This window comes from Mauremys reevesii, linkage group 7 (genome assembly GCF_016161935.1).
Source record: "Mauremys reevesii isolate NIE-2019 linkage group 7, ASM1616193v1, whole genome shotgun sequence".
NCBI lineage: Eukaryota > Metazoa > Chordata > Testudines > Geoemydidae > Mauremys > Mauremys reevesii.
Window position 1 is genome coordinate 3,929,199 of NC_052629.1, and position 24,198 is coordinate 3,953,396.

Below are 24,198 nucleotides of genomic sequence, written 5' to 3' on the forward strand. Positions count from 1 at the left end.
TGCCCGGAGTGAAGATGGCCTCCGCGGGCTCCGCCTCAGGTCTGCTGGGCCTCCCCACCCCCTTCTGGCCGCGGCCGAACGCCCGGAGTGGCGGCAGTTCGGTGCGCACGCGCGCCTGGTGCTGAGGGAGAAGAACCGGGGCTGGGATCCGATGCAGGTAGGAGGCGCCGCGCGCTCTCGGGGGGTGCACGGGGCGGGGCCTGCGCGCTCCCCCCTCCCTCACGGGAGGTGTGGGGGGTGGGTGCTCGGTTCTAACGCTCCCTCCCGGGGGGAGCTGCACCCCCCCCCGGTGCCCCTTCGCCGTGTCTCTGCTATGCCCAGCCTGGGGGTGCCCCCCAGGGCTCCGTGCCAGGGCCGGGGGATGTCTCCCCCCGTCACTGGGGTCTGTCCTGGGTCAAGCGCGGAGGGGGTGGGGTTCTATCCCCTCCCCCCGTCACTGGGGTCTGTCCTGGGTAAAGTGCTGTGGGGAGAGTGTCTCTTCTCCCCCCCCCCACCACCATAGGGGTCTGTCCTGGGTAAAGTGCTGTGGGGAGAGTGTCTCTCTCTCCCCCCATCATTGGGGTCTGTCCTGTCTGGGGAGGGGGGAGTAGGGTCTCTATCCCCATTCCTCTTTACAGTCTGGTAGCAGTTTCCATTGTAACTTGCACTTCTCTAGTGACTTTTATCTGAACACCTCAAAGCATTTCACAAACAGAAACTCCATCTCCTGCCCCCGGGGAGGTGTAGGTGTAGGTGTGTGTTATCCTCATTTCACAGATCAGGAAATGGAGGCATGGAGTAGGGAAGTGACTTGACTAAGATCACACAAGAAGTCCGTGGTAGAGCTTGTGACTAGAACCCAGGAGTCCTGCTTCTCCATCCCCTACTCCAGTTACTAATCTCTTCTCAAAATTCAGTTTCAAGGGTGTCTGAATGACCAGGTGAAAACTTGATCTGAACTAGGACTTCAAGTGGAGATGATGCTGTCACCACTTCTTGAACCACCCCCCTTTGTGACAAAGCAAACAATTCCTGTATCCAGATGCTGCACAAATAGTGTGAGTGGGTAAAGGAGAACTTGCATTGTTCCGTATTAGGAAGTTCTTTCCTGCATGGGGAAATGCTCATAACAGTGTAGGTAAATCTGCTTAAACTGGTCCAGTGGTATCTTTCAGGATTGAATCATTACAAAAGTTCCTGACTGCCTCAATTTTGGGCCCTGTGACAGACTTCAATAAGCCTTTCAGGAAACACCTTATGATCTGGTGATTGAAACCCTAGGGTGGGAGAGAGGGAATGACTGCAGTTTTCAAAAGATTGTAAGCAAAACCAAAAAACCCTCACTGACCAGTCCATACTGAAATGAGTTCTGTGGGGAAATCCTGCTCCGATACCATGATGATGAGTGGAGAAGAAATACCTAGACAGAGATGTTCTGTTTAACAGCATGAAAAGTGGCACCAATGCTTCTCAGCTTGCTGTATGCTTCCTACTAATGCTAATGAGAATAATGGGCAGGTACTGAAGTGCTGTACCTCCAGGGTTTCAGCACAGGAGTAGTTGAGTTTTGTTTTAAACCTGAACACAAAACAAAATTAAATATCTGGCTTGTGAGTGAACCTGTCAATTTGATGTTTTATTCAGGTTCTTATACCACCCTTATCACTAGTATCTGAGCCAGGAGACTAACATCTCTCAGGTGTGGGTCGTTCTCTTTCTCTTCTCTTTCTCTTCCTCTCTGTAAGGAAGAATTTTGTGTGCAGTTATGTCTCTATAGGGGATTGTTTTAATATATTTTTAACATGTACACATTGCTGTGTGTTTGCCAGAGAAGGCACTTGGAAGACAAGCACCTTGCATTTGGAGCAGAAGGTGGTGCTTGTGATGGTCATTAGTTCCTGAGGGGGTTGTCCTGCTGTCTGGGACAGGCCCCCAAGAAATCTCAAACTTTTGCACAGATGAGCTTTACCCTTCTGGTAAAAAGTTCCATTCTGCCTGAGGAGCAAAGCTGCCTAGAAGGATCTTCATGAGGCAGTCTTTTAGATATGCTGGGCCCAGGCCACTGAGTGATTTGAAGATAGATTGAGATATGTGACTCTGTGCCATAAACTCATCTTTAAAGGCACGCTGTCAACATCAATCTTTTGATACCAATTACTCTCTTAAAATGTTTTTTTCCCCCTGTTCTCTCACTGACAAGTTGCAATCAGTTTCTCCTTTGCTAATTGATTACACAGGGAAATTGTGAAACTGACTATGCACCAACTGCTGTCAACTGCACAAAGTAAACAAACTGGATCCCAGGAGGCTCTTGCTGCTTTATTTTAGAAAGTCTAGTTGTTGTAATAACAAGAGGTACAAAAGTCAAACAGAAATGGCTTTCAAGATGACTGTGTCCCTTTAACCTTCCCAGTATTACAGTAACTCATGTGTTCCTCAAGTAGTGAGTTAATTTTGTATGACATAGGCACACCTGGATGCGTTAAAGACATTCTCAAACCTTTGGTTGTGGCTGTCAAAATAAGCTCCATTGTTTGCAGTGTTGTAGCTGTGTTGGTCTCAGGATACAAGAGAGACAAGGTGGGTGAGGTAACCTCTTTTAGTGGACCAACTTCTGCTGGTGAAAGGAACAAGCTTTTGAACTCCACAGAGCTCTTCTTTGGGCCTGAATGTCTGTCAGCTTCTTCGGGCCTAAAGAAGAGCTCTGGGAATCTCAAAATCTTGTCCCTTTCACCACAGAAGTTGGTCCAGCAAAAGATATTACCTCACCTGCTCTATCTCTGATAGAAGATTAATACATTTACAGAATTTAGAGCCAGAAGGGACTGTTAGATTATCCAGTCTGACCTGTATATGACAGGTCATTACATTTCACCCAGTTACTCTTTATTGAGCCCAATAATTTGTTTGACTAAAGCGAATCTTCCAGAAAGACTCCATCTTTATATGAAGACATCAAGAGATGAGAATTCACCACTTCCCTTGGTAGTTGATTCCAAAGCTTAATCGCTTTCACTGTTTAAAAACTTGTGCCTTGTTTCTAATTTGAAAATTTCTGGTGCCAGCTTCCAGCCACTTGTTCTTGTTATGCCTTTCTTTGCCAGATTATGCCTTGTTATGCCTTTCCCTGCATTAGCAGCACCTGTTTTTTCTCCCCATGATGCTCAATCTTTTTGATAACCTAAACAGATCAGGGTCTTTAAATTGCTCACTGCAAGACATTTTCTCCAGCCCTTGAATCATTTTTGACTCTTCTGCATCCTGTCCAGTTTTGCAACATCCGTTTTAAAACATGGCCAAGTACTGATTCTCGTGGAACATCACTAGAAAACCACCCATTCAGTGAGGATTCTATATTGACATCTACTTTTTGAGATCTGTCAGTTAGCCAGTTCTTAATCCATTTAACATGTGCTTTTTGTCATGTAGTACTAATTTTAATCAAGCTGTCGTGTGGTGTGAAGTCAAATGCCTTACAAAAAATCTAAGTATTTTGTATCTATGCAGTTACCTTTATCAAGCAAACTTGTGATCTGTTCAAATAATGAAATGGGTTTGTTTGACAAGCCCTGTTTTCCATAAAACCATGTTAATGCAGAGCATCAACTAATACAAATCGTGTGAATTATATAATCTGTGTAGCACAAAGTTATATTTGTGTATATGCACCAATGAACGTCGTTAAGGGTGTGAACCAGTTTGACAGAAGCACGATTGGATAGTTATAAAAGAAAGTATCAGAGGGGTAGCCGTGTTAGTCTGGTTCTGTAGAAGCAGCAAAGAACCAGACTAACACGGCTACCCCTCTGATACTTGACACCATGCAAGGCACTGCATTTAGCCGTATGGAGTGGAAATCCATCAACCTCATGAAGAAACTTGCACAAATACAGACGGATATCCTCTTCCTTTCCAAATGTAAACAGATGGACATCATACCTAATGGACTAAAGGTAAAAAATCCACTGCTATCTACATACTACACAGACCACAGTGAGAGTTTATGCCATACTCTATCAAAGAAACTGAGGAACCACCTGATCAGCATCCTATACAGCAAACAGGAAAACATCAAAAAAGAGCTCTCCAACCTGGAGTCTCTCATCAATAACCAAACTTCCATACAAACGGACTTCACTAAAATAAGACAGGAGATCTACATTACTCACTTCACCTCTCTACAAAGGAAAAAGGACTGTAAGCTGTCTAAACTCCTACCTGCTACATGGGGCCACAACCGTGGTACCCCTAACCCACCCAGCAATATCGTCAATCTATCCAGCCACACACTCAGCCCAGAAGAAACGTCTGTCCTATCTTGGGGACTCTCTTTCTGCCCTGCCACCCCCACCAACATGATACAGTTCTGCGGCGATCTGGAAGCCTACTTTCGCCGTCTCCAACTCAAAGAATACTTTCAGGACAACACTGAACAGCGCACTGATACACAGTTACCCTCCCACCAACAGCACAAAAAGAAGAACTCCACATGGACTCCTCCTGAGGGTCGAAATGACAGTCTGGACCTATACATTGAATGCTTCCGCCGACGTGCACAGGCAGAAATTGTGGAAAAACAACATCGCTTGCCTCATAACCTAAGTCGTGCAGAACGCAATGCCATCCACAGCCTCAGAAACCATCCTGACATTATAATCAAAGAGGCTGATAAAGGAGGTGCTGTTGTCATCATGAACAGGTCTGACTACCAAAAGGAGGCTGCCAGACAACTCTCCAACACCAAATTCTACAGGCCACTTCCCTCCGATCCCACTGAGGAATACACTAAGAAACTGCACCATTCTACTCAGGACACTCCCTACACCAACACCGGAACAAATCAACATACCCTTAGAGCCCCGACCAGGGCTATTCTATCTACTGCCCAAAATCCACAAACCTGGAAATCCTGGACTCCCCATCATCTCGGGCATTGGAACTCTCACTGAAGGACTGTCTGGATATGTGGACGCTCTACTCAGACCCTATGCCACCAGCACTCCCAGCTATCTCTGTGACACCACTGATTTCCTGAGGAAACTACAATGCATTGGTGACCTTCCAGAAAACACCATCCTGGCCACCATGGATGTAGAGACTCTCTACACAAACATCCCACACGCTGATGGAATACAAGCTGTCAGGAACAGTATCCCTGATGATACCACAGCACAACTGGTTGCTGAGCTCTGTGCCTTTATCCTCACACACAACTATTTCAAATTTGATGACAATATATATCTCCAGATCAGTGGCACGGCTATGGGCACCCGCATGGCCCCACAATATGCCAATATTTTTATGGCTGACCTGGAACAACGCTTCCTCAGCTCCCGTCCACTCACGCCCCTTCTCTACCTACGCTACACTGATGACATCTTCATCATCTGGACCCATGGGAAGGAGACTCTGGAAAAATTCCACCACGATTTCAACAGCTTCCACCCCACCATCAGCCTCAGCCTGGACCAATCTACATGGGAGGTCCACTTCCTAGACACTACGGTGCAAATAATTGATGGTCACATTAACACCACCCTATACCGAAAACCTACCGACCGCTATGCCTACCTTCATGCCTCCAGCTTCCATCCCGGGCACACCACAAGATCCATTGTCTACAGCCAAGCACTGAGGTACAACCGCATCTGCTCCAACCCCACAGACAGAGACCAACACCTACAAAATCTCCACCAAGCATTCTCAAAACTACAGTACCCGCACGAGGAAATAAGGAAACAGATCAACAGAGCCAGACGTGTACCCAGAAGCCTCCTACTGCAAGACAAACCCAAGAAAGAAACCAACAGGACTCCACTGGCCATCACATACAGTCCCCAGCTAAAACCCCTCCAGTGCATCATCAGGGATCTACAGCCCATCCTGGACAATGATCCCACACTTTCACAGGCCTTGGGTGGCAGGCCAGTCCTCACCCACAGACAACCTGCCAACCTGAAGCATATTCTCACCAGTAACTGCACACCGCACCATAGTAACTCTAACTCAGGAACCAATCCATGCAACAAACCTCGATGCCAACTCTGCCCACATATCTACACCAGCGACACCATCACAGGACCTAACCAGATCAGCCACACCATCACCGGTTCATTCACCTGCACGTCCACCAATGTAATATATGCCATCATATGCCAGCAATGCCCCTCTGCTATGTACATCGGCCAAACTGGACAGTCTCTAAGGAAAAGGATAAATAGACACACATCAGATATTAGGAATGGCAATATACAAAAACCTGTAGGAGAACACTTCAACCTCCCTGGCCACACAATAGCAGATCTTAAGGTGGCCATCCTGCAGCAAAAAAACTTCAGGACCAGACTTCAAAGAGAAACTGCTGAGCTCCAGTTCATCTGACACCATCAGCTCAGGATTAAACAAAGACTGTGAATGGCTTGCCAACTACAGAACTACAGTTTCTCCTCCCTTGGTTTTCACTCAACTGCTAGAACAGGGCCTCATCCTCCCTGATTGAACTAACCTCGTTATCTCTAGCTTGCTTCTTGCTTGCTTATATAAACCTGCCCCTGGAAATTTCCACTACTTGCATCCGAAGAAGTGGGTATTCACCCACGAAAGCTCATGCTGCAAAACGTCTGTTAGACTATAAGGTGCCACAGGATTCTTTGCTGCTTATAAAAGAAAGGAGATGTTCAATTTCCTCCAATATCTGGGTGTCATATGGCTGGCTAAATAAACCAGCTGGGCGCTTCCCTGTTGTGCTTAGCAATTAAAGGGCATGTGATATGTTTCCTTATTTGTGGTGTTCCTTGTCTGAGCCAGTTGGTATCACATTATTGCGCACACATTCCATTGCTTTATAAAAATATAATTATAGTACGAATCCATTTTCTGAGAGTTTGTTAGTATTGTCAATTGGTATCCCATCAGTACCTGTCTGTAAAATCTACCTGCGTTAGCAATGACTCCCCAATGGACTCTTAAAGAAACATAGAGGAGTTAAGATTTCTCAGATGACTTGCAACTAAATCCACGGTCCTAGAACTTGACCCCTCGTGCCCCCTTGAGAACAATTAGAAACTCTGCAACAGCTTTATCCATCCGGGCTCATGAAGATTAAGAATAAGGTATTAATGGTTTTGTGGAAGATGGACCAGACTGTCTTGGAGTTTCGTTTTGCTCTCGGGGTGGTGCTTGAGGGAAAGAGCTAAGGTTGTTTGGGTGAACTTAACTATTAAATGTGGTGGGTTTTTTGTAAAGGAGGAACTTTGCTGTGGACGACTTGGGGGGTTTTAACCTTGTATCTTTCTCACAAGAAGGGAGAACAAGGCTTTTTTGACTGATGTGATTGATTCTTTCAATTTTAATGCAGAGTTTAAAGGTTTGGGTTTTTTTGCCTAGAAATCTCCATACATTTTAGAAAAAGTATAAACTGCTACTCAGTGAGGAACAAGTCATTTAATACGATAAAGGTAAATTTATAGTAAAAGGTGAAAATTGCCCTTTATGGGAAGCTTGTATGAGGCCTTCCATGCTCTGGAGGGTCCCAAGGTAACAGTGTGTGGGATAGGAACGGGGTGTATGGAATGGTTGTTACCTGTTCGTGCTCCAGCTGTGGCTGGCTAGAAAACTAGGCCAGATGTTGCAGGAATCCTAAAATGCAAAGCCAGCTACAGTCTGCTAACATCCTTTGTAACAAAGGCAGTGCCTTCCAGGTGTCTTATGTATGAACATCACCTTCTTAGAGAGTAGACTGTAACTGGCAGGAGTGAAACGTATGTACTAAATGCAAACTTTGCAGAAGCTAAAGTTTCTGAAACTGAAACTGCTGTGTATATTGCTTTTGAACTTAAAATTCCAGCTCGGTAGTTGTGCTTCTGAGATTCAGAATAACTAACTGACCGATATACCTCTCTTGAAACTCTTCTGGCCCGTATTTCTTGATGCTGAATATTGAAAAGTTCTGAAATATGTCACACGTAACTTCACCCAAGGGAAAAGGCTATAAAAATAGCAGTGTGGCAAATTTAAACATAGTGCTTTTATGGCTCTTGGAGGACAATTAAGTTCTTTACATGCAAGTTCTTTATAATGTTATTCCTTTCATCCACACATTTACAAATGGAAAAAATGAATGACCTCACGACTACCCAAACAAACTTTAATTGCTTACAGATGTCAGTGCTTTAAGTGAGAGATTATACATCTGTGATGGAGTCACAGGGAAAAAGCAAAGCTTCTTTTACTCACATCAACAGTATGGTATGTAAACGGCAAAATGGAATGTCTGTGGAAGCTCCAGGAGCTCTGTTGCCTTTACAAATTCAGGGCAATGTACAGTGTTTGACTCTTTGCGCTGATACAGGCTTTGGGTCAGGGCTTCACTTCTCAAGATACGCAGTTCTGTCAGTGCTTGTGAAAGATGCTGACAGCACTGGAGACTTTAGGTCCTTTGTTTTCTCACTTAAATGTTTGATTTAGTACTGCCTTATATTGAGTCAAAGTAGTAGGGAGATTTTCTAGTCTGAGAATACATGGGAATAAAACTTAGTATGGTGGACAGCATCTTTTTGGGCTCAGTGCGAATATCCTGCATAGCCAGAGAAAATAGCTCTCATGCTATTCTTGCACTGGTAAATCAGGAATAACTAGGGTGACTTCAGTGGAATTGCCCCAGTATAAAACTAATGTGAATGAGATCAGAAACAAGCTGTTTGGTTTGGTTTTTACTCTGCACAGGGTAGCAGCACATGTTTTCCCTCCAGATTCTCTCCTTTTCCATTTGACAAACTGTTTCCCTTTCATTACTCCTGAGGGAATTCTGCGTCAAAAATTTAAAAATTCTGCACACATTTTAAAATTCTGAAGATTTTGTCAATAAATAAATGTGGAGGCTCCAGCATGGCAGTGGGGAGCACAGGCCACTCTGCACAGAGGTAGAGATCACCCTGCGGCCCCCACATAGTGACAGACTCAGCAGTGAGGCTGCACACACCACAAAGGCCAGGCCTGCCTCACTAGATGTAGACAGGCAGGATCAGCCCAGCATGATCGAAGTGTGGAGGGGTTTATTGTGGGGTGATAGGGTTTGTGTGGGGCAATCTGGTTGCGGGCAGTTTGGTGTGGGAGGAGGGGGTCCAGGTGGCATCTGGATGAACAAAGGGCTCATTGGTTTGGGGGGTTCTGGGTGCAGAGGCAATGGGACTCTGCAGGGGGGTCCAGGTGAAGGTGGTTGGGGCTCAGCGGAGGGGAGGGTCTGGGTGTAGAGGGCTCAGCGGGGTGGGGGTCTGGATGCTGACTAGATGGGGTGCTGGCTTGGTGGGGTTCAGTGGGGTGAGGGGTCTGGGTGTGGAGGGCTAGTCAGGGTGGTCCAGGTGCAGAGGAGGTACGGCTTGTTGGGGTGGGAGTTCAAGTGCTGTGGGGCAGTCTGGATGCAGGGGGGTGCGGGTGCAGGGGGGCTCCAGCTGCAGAGGGTGAGGCTTGTTGGGGTGTGGCTTTGGGTTCAGGGGCTCAGTGGGAGGGCTCTGCAGGGAGTGAGGCTTGGCGGGGCAATCTGGGTATGAAGTGGATCCGGATGCACAGGGGTTGGGCGGACGGGGGAGCAGCTCCCTGTACAGGGACCTATCCCCCACATGGCTGAGGAGCAATGGAGGCAGGAAGGAGGATGGTGCGAAGCTTCCTGCAGCTGAAGAGGTTTCAACGAGGGGGGTCTGACCCAGCCCAGGCCACTTCTTGCAGGGGAAGAGGAAGTCCCATCTTCCCCAGCCCTGCTGGGACTAGCAGCTGAGCCTGGCACAGGGTAGGAGCCACTGACTGGGTCGCTTGCTGCTCTGGATGCCCGAAACAATGCACCCACCCTGCTGGGGAGCGGCACATGACCGCTTTTGTGGCTTCCCTTTGTTTCCCCATCACAGAGTCATTTTTCTGTGGGGAAGCAAAGAAATCTGCGAGGGGTATGAATTCTGTGCACGTGCAGTGGTGCAGAATTCGCCCAGGAGTACTTTCATGAGAGAGTAGTAACTTACATGGGTGTCTTCTGCTTAGTGCTTTGTGCAGCAGCAGACAGGTTGATATTACAGATGGGGGAGTGCTGTGTGATCTTTAACTGCTGCAGAGCCAGCAGGGATCCTTAATGACTTCTTCTTTGATTTCTTAGCAAAACTGCAGTATCTTGACTAAACGTAATCAAGAATATTCAGGATGCTGTCAGTGAAGGACATAGGAATTACCAGACTAATGCTTCAGTAAGTCCAGTTCCCAGTGCAAGGGGTGAAATCTTGGCCCCATTGACTCTCATGGGCCAGCATTTCACTCTAAATGCCTCAGCAGAAGGTGCAAAAGAAACCCCTGCAGTAGGGGAAATAATGGAATAACCCATCCACAGAGAGAGCATCTTCCAAATGGCTGTTAGAAAGAGGGACTGATGGGATAAAAAGATGTCCTGCTTTAGCTCATCTAATGTAACTGCAGAAGTTCTCCCTCTATGTATAAGTGTGAAATCCTACTGTGCTTGTGGCCTCTACTTTCTTGAGTTCCGCAGGTTAATGGGTTCCATGTGTGTAGTTTGGGGGGGCAGGAGGGAGGGGAAGAAAAGGGTTTTTTGCTTAGTTTGAATGGTCTTGTTTTTTCAATCTCTGCATGTTTTTGTGTTGACGATAAAATGAAACATCCAATTTTACCTTCCCTTTCTGTTCCTTATTTTATACATGTTAACCATGCCCCTGTTAATCATTTCTCCTCTAGACTAAACAGTCCTGATCTCTAGTCCATCCTCAGAAGTCACTCCAGATCTTCAGTCGCTTTTGTCACCATTCGCTGGACCCCTTTTGTTTCTGCTAATCTCTTTTGACATTAGTGAATCCATATTTCAGATGACAGGCAAACCTTTGACTTTGGCATTATACATATTCAGTGTTTTCTATGCCATTCCGTAAGCATCCTAAAGTAAAGGTATGCCAATCAAAGGACAGCTAATCTATGGCTTTTAACCTTGTTATTTTAAAAACCACTTCCTTGATTACACAGGTAAAGCACATTGTGCTTTTACGATATCAATGTATCCTCTTCTTTCAGATTACGTTTTGGGGAAAAACAGTGCTAGATTAAATGAGGCAATGCATGTTGTATCTGGATATAATTTGAGATGTTATACAATCTTGGATCCCTTGTTAATTCCCCCCCAAATTAAAAAACATCCCCACTTGAGGCTTGTCAGCATGTCTGTCTATAAATAAATGCTTATTATCTAGTAGAATTCCCTTCCAATCTCTGTTTTCCTCTCTGGAGGTGCGTTGAGGTTTTTTAATGCATCAGTATTGTATATATCAGTATATTGTTTTTTGGTATCAATACAGAATTACAGCTTTAACTGCTAACACCTGATATGTTGAAGTTGGATCTAATTGCAAAACTGAGTGTTTGACTCCAAGTGGGATATTAAACCTATGTAACAATGTAACTGGAATAAATGCTGCTTACCATGAATGAGTTAGAAGGAAGTGACTGAGCGTTCCTTGGGCTGGGCAGAGAGCTATTCTTACATTTGCCATAAAGTACTTGCACTCCTGACTTCTGGTAAATGTTGAATGGGTCTGGAATTTTGCCATCAAGTTTCATTCTGGCCCTTGACTCCCCCTCCCCCCCTTCCTCCCTTGATCTAGGCTTGATGCAACTCCTAGTGAAGTCAGCGGGAAGATACCAGACTCCAGTGGGAGCTGGCCTGGCCTTTAAATGAGTTACTTTCACTGTTTGTTAGGGGACTTCTTACGCTGCTAATATTACAGAATTGACAGTGCCTGTGTTCATCTGCAAGTTAGCTTAATAAAATGTGAGTTCTTTCTGTAAGTGCCATCAGGCAATCCTTGGGACTCAGCTTTTTGTGCTGAAGATGCAGTTCTCTTAACTGTCGATATATTTAACTTCCTTTTGGAAGGGAATGAGGACATGCCAGTGGGTTTAGTTGTATCGCAGTAGTGACTCAAGGCCCTAATTAAGATTCATGGCCCCACTGTGTGAGAAACAGAAACCTCTGTTTCCTACTTCTGGGGACCTGGATTCCAAAGTGGCTTATGTCATGTAACATCGTGGTGTCAACTAGGTATTACAGTGGTTTGGTATTGACTTTCCACATCACAAAACTACAATATAACTCAAAATTCAGTAACTTCTGTCTGAGAGACACCAGCTGCAGCAAGTCCTGACTGAGGTGCTTTGTGAAAGAAGTGTTCGTGTGTCAGGCTGTATCACACCTGCTTGAACTAGGCATTATTCCTGCTGGTTTCCTGGCATTTGTTTTTGAGTCTAAAATTCACCCTGGTAACTCTTCTCCTTCCATTTGACTATCTAAAAGTATCTGTGATTAGTTCTGTCTTCTGAAGACTGTTTCTGTATGCAACCATAAATCATGTTTCCTCTTGTGTTCTTGCCTTGAAGTGTGGAAATAGCTAATCTACTCTATGCCAGACAACAAAGAGCATTAAAGTACAGGACATAAAAACTGTCAGTATTACTACTAGTAAACAGCTGAACTGAGGAGAGCCCTTGATCTAGTCCAATAGTTTGGGCCAAATGATAACTCAGCTTAAGGGAATGGCTTTACCACAGCAGATGGCCTTTAGCCTTTTAAATCCCATTAAATCCACTTTTGAACAACTGAGCAAAGCAATCTAATTCTGACTTGATTTGTATCGGCTGGTAAAGCTTACACTCCTGTGGGTGGGTGGGTTTTGTGCTTTGTTTGGTTTTTTTATAGAAATTGACTTAATTCTATAATCTTTTTTTCAACAGGAGGAACAATGGACTGGCCCCCAACAAAGAGTCAACAGATGCTGGAGGAAGGTGTCCCACCTGAAGTGGAGATGATCTGGAAAGCTGAAGCACTCTGAATGAACCAACATGGGTTTGCGAGTGTTGGGCTGTCTCTTTAATTTACCCACTGCTGTGATCTATGGGTCGCTGTCGCTCTTTGTTTCCATTTTGCACAATGTGTTCCTCCTATATTACGTGGACACCTTTGTTTCTGTTTACAAGATTGATAAACTGTCCTTTTGGATTGGGGAGGTAAGTTTCTGAGACTTACTTTTTCCTACCGTTCTCAAGATATGCAGTAGGATCTGAAACCAAAGCATCATGTTAGAATATGGGAGAACATTTTGGTAACTTACTTTCTTTTTTGGCAGGAAGTGATAAAGGAGCTAGTCGTATTAGGTTTAAATTGGGTGACCTAGCTCTTCTCACTCGTACAAATATACAAAGATAGCGAGTCGGGGGTCTAAACACCAGCAACTTACATTTTAAAGAGTGCCTTTCCTCTTGGAGAATCCCAGCACATTTCAAACTACACACAGCAGCAATGAAGCACAGCACTGAATGAGTCTGAAAATCAGACTTCTTGAGTGCCTGTGACTAGATTTAGGTATCTGACATTAGGCACCCAGGTTTGAAAATGTTGGCCTCTGTGCGTTATTCCATCACCTCCCAAAGCATGAGTTCAAACATGACTTTGAATCATGTATGAAAATGGGTGGTGTAACCCTACTTGCCAGTAGATATTTTTTTATACAACATAAAGCCATTAAACAGTATGATTCTCAGTCTGGAAAGGCGCAGTATGGGCACAGAAAGGAGGTTTTGCAGTATAGTGCCATGGCATATGTGTTAGGTGGTACATTATCACTACCCAGTACCAACTGGCTGTTATCCCAAGGAATTGTAATGGGTCCCCATCTGGATGCTGGTTACCTCAGTAACAAGACTCGACTACTGGAGTGATTCATTGTGGCTTGTCTCACTATTGTATCTCTCTTTTCTAGACAGTGTTTCTAATTTGGAACAGCCTCAATGACCCTCTCTTCGGCTGGTTGAGTGACCGGGTATTTCTTAGCACGCAACAGTGAGTTTGTGCCATTCGTATCCTCCATTAAATGCTGAAAAGTTAATATCTTCAGAGTAGGCTGGAAAAGATTGTGAAAATGTCACCTTAAAAAGACTGATTGTTAGAAGACGAATATTCCCTAGGTATGAAAATCTTAAACTCCCCTGCTCATGGTATCCTGAAAAGTTGGATGTTGCTGTTGTGGCTTCAGGGTTGGGTGCTGCTTGTCCATCATTTCAGTGTCTGGAGCGTACAGAGGAGGAGGTCATCCACAGGTGTAGTTATACTAATGCCCCCAGTCAAGTCACCTTGCGAGACTGAGTCTGGAACTCCGGATCTAAAAGCACAAGCCTCTGCTGCTTAAGTCCCATTAAACTTGGAGTCAATAGCTGATGTACTAACCGCTATACGTGGTCCGTCCACTAGAGGGAGACAGAGCTACACTGTTATAACCAGTTGAACAATCTGCATTGCCGCAGATTTACCGCGGGATTGGGAAGCAGACAATGCTGGCCTGCCAAGATGGGCTCTGTTCACTCCTGTATGTTTGGGGCCTGTTATCTCTTCACATTAGCAGAGCGAGACGGGAGCTGAACAAAGACACTTACTACCCTGACAAATGCAGTGTTGAGATCACTTCCACTGCCCTCTGAGCCTTCCCTATCAGGGAATAGAGGGTGTGGCAGGGACACTTCCCAGGGATTGTGATCAAAGTTTTTCTCTTCTCTTGCAGGTCAGGGGTGGAGATCTCCTCACCAGAAGTCATTCTTAAGAGACTTAAGGCACTGAGCCGCAATGGGCCCCTTTTTGCCATCTCTTTCCTGGCTTTCTGGGTTTCGTGGGCCCATCCAGGTCTCCAGTTCCTCCTCTGCCTCTGCCTCTATGACAGCTTTCTTACCATGGTGGATCTCAACCACAATGCCTTGCTCGCAGACCTTGCTGTTTCTGCAAAGGACAGGACTAGCCTAAATTTCTACTGCTCGCTTTTTAGTGCCATCGGTTCCCTCTCTGTCTTCATGTCCTATGCAGTGTGGAACAAAGAAGACTTCTTTTCTTTCCGGATATTTTGTGTGGTGCTGGCTCTCTGCTCTGTTGCTGGGTTTACTCTGGCAACGTGGTTGCTAAGACAACGATTTGAGACTGAAGTGAAAGTGAAATGGGACCAAGAATCAACTTTAAAAGAGTAAGTGGCACCAAACTACATAGCATCAGAGAAATGCCCATCTGATGCTGTGGGTGTGGGTCTCGGATGGGTTCGTTCGTAGGGTGGCTAGTCTCTGATGCCGCTGTGGCTACACTCTGTTTTTAGCGTGCTAGCTCAATCAGCTGGGACTCGGACCTGCAGCTCCAAGTGTAGATATACCCTTAGTCTCCTATATCACTTCTGAAAATGGGAACCTAAGAAGCCCAAGTCCCCTAGGCATTTTTGAAAATTTTACCTGATAGCTGTAGCTTCCTCCCTTCAAAATTCAGAGTAGCCAAAACCAAACAAGCTAAGGTGATGGACTGAGTCCTGAGAACTGGCCCACACTATCTAGTCCCTTAAAGTCAGACGTGCCATTGCACATGCCAGAAAGCATATTTAATCTGAGTGCAGCTATCCTAAGTGCAGGCGGTGGTGGGAGTATCCTGCTTACAAGTGCCTGAGAGCCCATGTACACAGACCTTCAGTAGTGGCATGTGTAGTTCTGCACACAGCTGTGACTGGCTCACTAAAAAATAGGCTCTTTATGTCTAGCTTGGCTAGCTGACAACTAGTAGGTGGTTTTCACGTCTCCCTACAAGTATCTAAGTGTAAATACCAGTGAGGAAAAGGGGAATTACTCAGATTGCGTATAACTGGGAATTATGGGATGAATTTAAGAGAAGGAAGATTTAGGCTGAGGACCAAGGAAGGTATCCTAATGCTGAGATCTCCTGGGCCGTGAATAGGCTTCTAAGGGAAGGGTTGTACAATCCCCATCTCATGGGACATCTGAAACTAGACTGGGGCATAGCACTAGAGAACATATTGCTGACGGTAATCCTGTTCTTGGTGGCTGATGGACAAAACGTTACCTCTAGCTTCCATCCCTTAATTTCTAGAATATACACTAATAGTAGAAGGCCTGTACCTGTTAAAATGTCAACACAGTGTTGTCATAGAAATGTACTTGCTCTCCCTTTACCATGAGGATGGAAAAAGTAAATGTATCGTTCTTGTCCGTCTTACTGCCTGACGCTGGCTAAGCAGGTGGCATCTGTGCATGCTGCTCGTTCCAGTGTTCATAGCTCACTGTGCCCTCGGGCTGCCCCCTCTGTTGTATCCACTTGTCTCATCTCTCAAACTTAGATTGTAAGTGCCCTTTGGGGCAGGGACTGTCTTTGTTTGTGCAGAGTCTCGCATCCTGTAGGTGTTCCCATAATAAAACTAACTATAAAGATTGGGACTAGAGTAGTAGGAATCTGCATTGGACTGTAACAGCTGCCTGGGGGAGGGATGCTGGTGCAGATTTGAGTTGCTGACTCACTAGGCAAATATTTCAAGTTTTTTTTGATGACCCTGGTTCTGGTGGTTGCTTCCATCAAGGAACAGATATCATGCCAGCTTCTGTCTTGCTCCATGAACAGAGAAGATGAATAATAGGAACTGGTAAGATGAGGGAAATAGCCAGCATTGCATCAGTGCATGCACTTCTGAGCGAAGCAGGGAGCACTGAGTTTACAAGCCTCTTGGGAGTGCAGAGGAAGGGGGGATAACGGAAACTCTCACATGTGCAGAAACAAATAGTGGTTTCATTGTCCCTGTAGATTGTACATTGAGCAACCATCTGCCCCGCTGGAGAAGAGGATTACACTGGGCGAATACCTCAAACAGCTGTCCCGGCACCACAACTTCCTCTGGTTCGTCTGTATGAACCTAGTACAGGTAGGTCTAGCATGGACGCTCTAACCCAGTGAGTCAGACGATGAGCTGTTAGCCAAGCCAGTCTGAAACTGATTCAACAGGATATTGATTGCTTACAAGGAAAGTAGTGGTGTGTGAGTAATGCCATAACTCCTCTTGGTGCTTTCTGCACATGCTTGTGTGGCTTTGCACCAGCCAGCTGTTCTGTTACGTGGGGACTCCCTGCGGAGTCTGGGAGTCTTATCCTTCCATCTACAGCCAGGAGGCGTGATCCAGTGTAGGCTGAGCTCCTGCTTTACTAAGGAGTGAAAACTCTCAGCCCTTCAGAGACCATCATGTGCAGTTTAATGCCGTATCATGGCTTCTGGGGAAAATTACTAGTGCAAAAGCAATGGCCAGAGAAATCCTAGTTCCTGTCATCAAATGCCTTTGAGAACGGATTGGAAACGTGTTGTTTTTCCAGCCTTCCTGTGCGAGTGTTGAATCCTCCTCTTCCCACTTCATTCCCGAGGTTCGTGTCTCAGCCACTGGGCTCTGCTCAGAGCTAGTGCTTGGTTCCTCAGCTAGGTGCCACAGAGGTGACTGCCAAACACCACAACACTCTCCGCACCATCGCTGCAGCACTTGCAGCCTCTGTTGCCTCTGAGTGTTTGGTTCTCCCACGTAGTAACGCACAGACAAGCTGCTGGGTTGGCCTGGCTACGGGCCACTCCTGGTGGCCCTCTGTCTCCTGGGGCACAAGGGTGTAACTGATGGCTCTCAGAGGTGAGTGCAGATGGCATCAGAGCACTTGTGTAAACAAAGCACTCTGTCTGCAGAACCAACTTGTCTGCTTCACAGATCCTGCCTGTAAGAATTGCATGTTACCCTGGCACTGGACTCCTAGTGGAGCGGAGCCTAGCACGCGATTGGCTTAGCCTTCCTCTTCTTGCTCTGAGCATTGCTGGTCAGTTAATCTTCGTGCTGTTTTGTCACAGGTTTTTCACTGCCACTTTAACAGCAACTTCTTCCCTCTCTTCTTGGAACACTTGCTGTCAGATCGGATCTCTCTCTCTACAGGATCCTTCCTACTAGGTGAGCCTGTGTGGGGAACTGGAGTAAGCAGCACCCCAGAGCTGCTGGTTGGTACTTGGCTCAGCCCTGAGTTCTTTCTTCACAAGCACTGAAAGCACTGAGACTTGGGAGAAAGGTGCACTCTTTTCTCCGGCCTCCAGGAGTGGCACTTGGCCCACTTATCCCCAGAGGGACCATTGCTGCAAGCATCTTGGATCTTAGACTTTCCCCTCCTTTCCCAGACCCACAAGAAATAATCTTTAATGTTTTTCAGAGGCCAGAGGGGGAGAGGCAGGCATTGGATCTCTGACCTGGGTTTCACAGATGTAAGGGAGTGTGAGTGAGACCTAGCTCTGGTCAGCTCTGCAAATCTTAGTTGCTGTTGACCCATGCCCAAGCTGCCATCCAGATCTGCCTGATTGGCAGTGCAAGGTTCAGGGCAGGCTCAGCTCTGGAATCCGAGGGTGGTCTCTGGGTCAGGGCTGAGACGCGTTGGCACTGCCATGTTGTCTGACTTCCACCAGCTCAGCTTCTGTGTGGAATCTGGTCGGTAAGCACAGAATTGGGAGTTCGCAGCTTCAAACCTGGTTCTAATGCTAACTGCCTGTGTGTCACTGGACAAGTCACTTCCCTCCCAATGCTCCCATCTGTGAAATGGGGATAGCACTTGCCTCCTTCGCGGGAGAGTTGTGAAGATCTTTGTGCAGTGCTTGGACGTAGAAAGTGCCATGTAAGGGCTGAGTATTTCACTACGTTTAAATGTGTATAGCTGTTCTGTGGTTTTCTTCCTGACGCCCTGCTGGATGAATTGAGCCTTGTCTTATCTCTGCTTGGTCTCTAGGCACTGTCAGATGCTGAAACTCCCTTGAACTGTCTGTGCCTCTCTCCACAGGTATTTCCTACATCGCCCCTCATCTCAACAACCTCTATTTTCTGTCTCTCTGTCAAAGATGTGGGGTTTATGCGGTGGTGCGAGGGCTCTTCTTCCTGAAGCTGGCTCTCAGCATCATCATGCTTCTAGCTGGACCCGACCAGGTGCATCTTCTCTGCATCTTCATAGCCAGGTATGTTGCTTATCTAGGTTTTCATTGACCCCTGTGCCTGTGGGTGAGCTGGTGGGAGTGGTCCTGGTGGTTAGCCACCCCAGGGAGGCCATGAGGCATCTCCATTTTACAGCTGGTGAATCTCAGGCGTACAGGTGGGGCATGGTCACGCACCAAGTCACGGTCAGAGCTGAGAGTGGAACCCAGAAGACCTGACTCTTGACCAAATGCTCCAACCACTAGATCATGTTGTCCCTTCTAGTGAAGAACTCCCTCACCGCCAATGGACTGAGCAAGATGAACTGAACAATCCATGATTACACCACACGTCATACAAACCTTGTTTAAGAACAAATGAGGAAATAACACGCTCTTCACAAAAATCAGGCTGTGTCTGCAAATGCAGGCTTGGCTCTGGCGTGTGGGACTGTCCTCACGTAAGCAGGGTGACTCCAGGCAGCTGCTTTCAAACCTACTGTCACCTGGTGTGTGAACTCAACTTGTAGGCTTTGCCATGTGACCTGTTCCTGGCAGGACTGTCCCCGGACCAGGTGACCCTCCTTAAGGCAGCAGGCTGTACAATGGACTCGTGTTCAAGGCCAGGCAGATGGTGGTTCTCTGGATCAACTGCGTTTTGGTAGTTCTGGGTGGGCGGGAGGGAGGCTGGGCTTGTGGCTAAGGCACTAGCCTGATACTCGGGAACTGAAACCAGTGCTCCCAGCTCTGTGATGATGTGACCTTGGGCAAGTCACTTCCCCTTTCCCTGTGCCCGTTTCCCCATCTGTAAACGGGGCTGGTACCCGCCTCAGAGGGGTGTTTCATGTTAAACTTCATGTAAAGTGGCTGGCAGGCGCTAGGGAGGGGCAAGCGGCGTTGTCCTGTATTCGCCCTGTCTGTATTTCAGTGCTCCCTGTTTCCACGTGCCGCTGAGTCATGCCCTGTCTGCTCTGCTCCGCAGTAACCGGGTGTTCACGGAAGGAACCTGCAAGCTGCTGAACCTGGTTGTCACTGACCTGGTGGATGAAGATTTTGTCTTGAACCGCAGGAAGCAGGCTGCCTCGGCGCTGTTGTTTGGGATGGTTGCCTTGGTAACCAAGCCTGGCCAGACCTTTGCCCCCCTGATTGGCACCTGGTTGCTCTGTACTTATACTGGTACGTGACGTAGGACGTGTTCTCTGGGGACAGCAGCAGGGTGGGGCTGAGATGAGTGCCTCTGCTGCCTTTTGTGATGTGAAATACTTGGACAAGGTCCACTGGCAACATAGTTTGCAGGATGTTTTATTACTTAACAGGTTGTCTAAGTTAACACTCCTTGTACTTTTGCACCCAGGCCACCTGGGGCGGTGACTGTCAGAGCTAATAACCTCAACAGGGGGAGGCCTGGGCAGTGGGAAGTGGCTGTAGTGATTCACTGTGGGCGTTCGTACTGGACCCGTGTCCCAGTGAGGCTCCATGTGCTGCATTTCAGCAAAGGATTAGCTTGACACCACCGCCTACCTCTCATGTTGAGAGACATCCGATTTGAACCCGAGCTCTGATGCTAATCCATCTCCCACTCCTGTGCTAAACTCCTCCCTAGCAAGATCTGCACCCCTCCGCCTGTGCATTGTTGTTGTATCTGGATTGCACTGAGAGTTGCTTGGGCTATAGGACGTTGTGTTGGGTGGCTGGGAAGCCTGTGCACGGACCCCTGAGGGAGGTGTGGTGAGCTCCATGTTACAATGGTGGTGGAGGGTGCATGGAATTTTTACGATTTCTAGCTGAGTCTTACACACTGTTTTGGTCTCAGGTTATGACATTTTCCAGCGGGCCCCTCTGAGCAACGTGGTGAGCGCCCAACCGAAGCTGGCGTCCAACGCAGCCTGGGAACCAACTCTGCGCCAGGGCTGCTTTTACCTCCTCGTCTTCATCCCCATCACATGTGCATTACTGCAGCTCCTCAGCTGGTCGCAGTTCAGCCTGCATGGAAGGCGCCTCCAGATGGTCAAGTCCCAGCGCCAGAGCCTGACTCAGAGTCGATCACGAGAGATCAGAATGATCTAGATGTGCCTGAGCCCTTCGGCTCTCACTGACTCTGTGCTGTGGGTGTGGTTACGCCTCTCTGCAGTCCAGGGGATGCAGACTGAGGCGAGGGGGCTTGCTGGCTAAGAACTGAAAGTGTTTACAATTCAACTGTGAAATGCTCACAATGCAGACGTTTCCTCGCTCCAGGAGGCAGTCGGTTTGGAAGGCAGGTACGTCCGAGACAGGGGTGACTGGTGTGTGCTCAGAGTGGGGGCGTTTGCTCAGGCAATCAGATGGAGTCTTAGCTCTTGCACTTTTTGAGGTGCTGCTGATCTCAAGGGAGGGTGGGTGACAGTGGCATAGCGTAAAGGAGACAGACATTCTAACACGGTCTCTAGTGCAGTATCTCACCCCGTGGCGCATCAGTGGGAGAGCAGATGCTGTTGGGCCAGCCCCGTGGTGGTTTTGTGCAGTGCTATCCAGGAAACCTGGGCTCACGGCAGCTCTGCACTAGAAATTTTACCAGTGTGCTAGTTAAGGGGGTGACTTGTTTTATTTTTTTACTGCAAAAGTCCCAGTGTAGATGCGGTTATACCAGCAAAATAAAGCTTTTATGGATAAAGCTTATTTGGTTCAGGGAACTGGTATAAGCCACACAAGCAAAAGCACTCTTGTGAGGCTATAAGCTGCATCTCCACCTAGCCTGACCTGCAGTCCTTGCTAGTGTGGACTAGGCCTTTGTCTCCTGCCCTGCTCGCGCTCCCTGGCTCAGCAGGAGCAGGTAGGTTGCAGAGGCATTGTGGTCATCTCCTTCGGGGAGTGGATGCTGTTCCTCACCAGGCTCTGCAGTCAGTTAGGGGGCAGGCTTGACATTCTCCAGCTGGAAGAAGTGGTGACTCTGGGGCAGGGCTCTGGAGTTAGAAGGGGGTATACAGGATGAAAAGTTGGGATGGGGGAATCTTCTAGGTGTTTGGGAATTGGGATTTGAGACTCTTCAATGTAGCTACTCCCTGCTGCCATAATGCCTGACACCTAATTCACTGCAGAGAAGTGACACAGTTCTTAGATCAAGCCCATTCTGTTGGGTTCAGGACAAGTCTGTTCTCCAGAATCATTTAACGTGAAGCAGAATTCCTTTAGCAAGATCAATGCTCGTATCGCTGCTGCAGATGTCTCTCCTGGGACGTTGCTAAATGTGACACTTCTTGAAGTCATTCAACAGCCCAGAAGAAGCTGGGTGGACTTGCCCATTGAGCTGGGAGCCCAAATGAGGGGAACTCTCTGCTAAGAGTCCCAATGCTAATCGCTTTCACGCAACCCGCAGAGGCTTGTGTGAATGTGATGCCGGAGTCCCTGCAGTGAACGGGCAGGGTGGGGGGAGAGCCCACCTTCTCCTTTCGTGTTACTGCCTTTCATCCGGGGGTTGCTTATCTGCTGCTTTCTCTGCTAAATGGCTCCTGGTTCTTGAAGCCCGTTTTTAAACAGAGTTTAGGCCCTCCTGATGTGGGGAGGGGGCTCTAAAGCCACCCCCACCCCAAAGGGAGTTGATACAGCAACACCAGCTTTGTTGGGGACCTGTCCACCAGCAAGACCCAGGCCCAGTGAGATTGCTGAGCACCATAACCCCTCCTCTTTGCAGCCTGTAAGCAAGACAGCACAGGGCCTTACCACACAAGCATTCATCCCTGCAGCACAAGCAATCCCCCTGAAATAACAGAACTGCCTCAGCCTGGAGCTGTAGGATTGAGCTCCATGGAACCAAACTGTACCTAGTAAGGGGAATAGTTTTGTCTCCCCTCCCAGTCTGGGGGCAGTGGAGCCTCTATTTTAAATCATCCTGACAAACCTGATTATGAGCCTAAGTCTGAGCCCATCCCTCTCCACTGCTGGGGAGGGGAAGCCCAACCCTGCCCTGCTACCCAGGTTCTTCTTGTACTCCTAGTTCTTCTCTTCTACCAGTAGTGAAATTCAGGTCCCACTGAAGTTTATGGTAAAACTCCCACTGACTGCAGTGGGGGCAGGATTTCACCCCATCTGTGTAAATAGACGTTAGTTTTGTGTCATCAGAGAGTATACGTGCTGAGAATTTAGAGCAGTATCTAAACCAGTGAGAGTGCCAGCTCTGATGATAAACTGCTTAGATTTTTTTGTCTTGTCTTGTTTTAAACCATATCCTAGTGGTTGGTTGACTAACTCTGCAGCCAAACAGAAGTTCTGGAGCGAGATAGCTTGAGGGGTTGAAATGTACAGAAGACCTTGATCACGCTGGGGTCGGAACAAGCGCACATTTGTAGCTAGCACAGCTCTGATCCGGGTTGCATGCAGGGGCCGTCGATCTGTGACATCCCCTAACTGGTTTGTCTCAGTTTATGCTGAGTTGGCAAAACTGGATCATGACCAAGATGCATCGTGCCAAAGCACTTTGGGATTTGGTCTCAGTTTTGGCTGGAGGTGGATAAGCACCCGCCTACTCTCACAGCTGCAGGAGAACAGGGAAAGTATCGGGAGCATGTGAAGGCCAAACTCCCCCATCATGTATGTGCTGTGTATTCAGTTAGACACCAGCCAGGTGCCCCCTTTGGGGCTTCCTCTTGTTCTGCTGTTAAAGGTGGAGCCAGCCAAACTACTGCCGTTTCACCTCAGGACCCAGCCGCCTCGGGTCTCAGACCAAGCTGTAATAGTTACCACCTGGAGGCGTCTGTATCTTTTGGTGGTTAAATCATAACTTATTTATGTAATTTTTAACAAACTTTGACAGAGTCTTCATTTCCTAATGAGCTGATTAAAAATGACCTTTTGTGTATTGCTGTTCTGCGGTTCAGTTTGGGGTCGGTTTCTGGAGTGCTTCACAAACCAGCTAGCGCTGGAGAATCACTTTTTAAATTTGCTAAGCTCGATCTGCAGAGTTCTGGACTAGATTGCTCCTCTTGGATCTCAGGCTCCCAGGATGAGCCGAGTGGGATCTGTAGTTCCTGAGCTTTTGGCGCTTTGCATCACCAGTAGCTGTTGCACACAAACCAAATACCAGTGTCCTCCCAAATGCTCCCCTCAAGTTCTTTTGTCTGCAGCCTGGGCAGGCGCTCCGTATCCGAACTGCAGCCCTTGGGGCAGACCGTGCCAATCTTGGTTCTGCTTGCGTGACTGGGTTTTTGTATCCTTGGTATCTGACCAGTTCCAGGTTCTGCCGGGCTGGGAGCACCAGTCTCTTTCCAAGCCCATTTCCTTGGGCAACATCACCCCACAGGTGCTGCTGTGAACTGTAAACCGCACACTTTTCACTCTTGGACATATGCAAGGCAGCCATATGGCCCCTGCTCCAAATGCCTACAGTACTGTTGCGTCAACTCAGCCCAGCAGGGCAAATCCCACTTGGT

General features: G+C 47.4%; 1 protein-coding gene across 4 annotated transcripts; it reads left to right on the top strand.

Moving 5' to 3' along the window:
- The first annotated feature begins 45 nt into the window (after positions 1 to 45).
- On the top strand, positions 46 to 23,627 carry MFSD13A (major facilitator superfamily domain containing 13A). Of its 4 annotated transcripts, none has more exons than XR_005582776.1 (10): positions 46 to 157; positions 12,751 to 13,023; positions 13,776 to 13,855; positions 14,571 to 15,020; positions 16,628 to 16,745; positions 17,702 to 17,798; positions 18,670 to 18,841; positions 19,725 to 19,972; positions 20,610 to 21,054; positions 23,003 to 23,627. XR_005582776.1 is itself a non-coding variant. In XM_039481280.1 (10 exons), exons 3-10 carry the CDS (start codon positions 12,859 to 12,861, stop codon positions 20,861 to 20,863), a joined length of 1,584 nt encoding a protein of 527 aa, XP_039337214.1. In that variant the 5' UTR covers positions 66 to 157; positions 897 to 1,037; positions 12,751 to 12,858; the 3' UTR covers positions 20,864 to 23,627. The 4 variants fall into 4 exon arrangements, 3 of the variants coding, with proteins under 3 accessions (XP_039337213.1, XP_039337215.1, XP_039337214.1); XM_039481280.1 differs by adding an exon at positions 897 to 1,037 and having other exon boundaries at positions 66 to 157; positions 20,610 to 23,627; XM_039481279.1 differs by having other exon boundaries at positions 20,610 to 23,627.
- The last annotated feature ends 571 nt before the right edge of the window (positions 23,628 to 24,198 follow it).

Bases quoted from the DNA above. Each gene is read 5' to 3' on its own strand.
- MFSD13A (XM_039481279.1), top strand. From the start codon at position 12,859: ATGGGTTTGCGAGTGTTGGGCTGTCTCTTTAATTTACCCACTGCTGTG. The intron at 13,856-14,570 runs GTGAGTTTGTGC...CTTCTCTTGCAG, and splicing joins GTATTTCTTAGCACGCAACA to GTCAGGGGTGGAGATCTCCT. The intron at 15,021-16,627 runs GTAAGTGGCACC...TTGTCCCTGTAG, and splicing joins CAAGAATCAACTTTAAAAGA to ATTGTACATTGAGCAACCAT.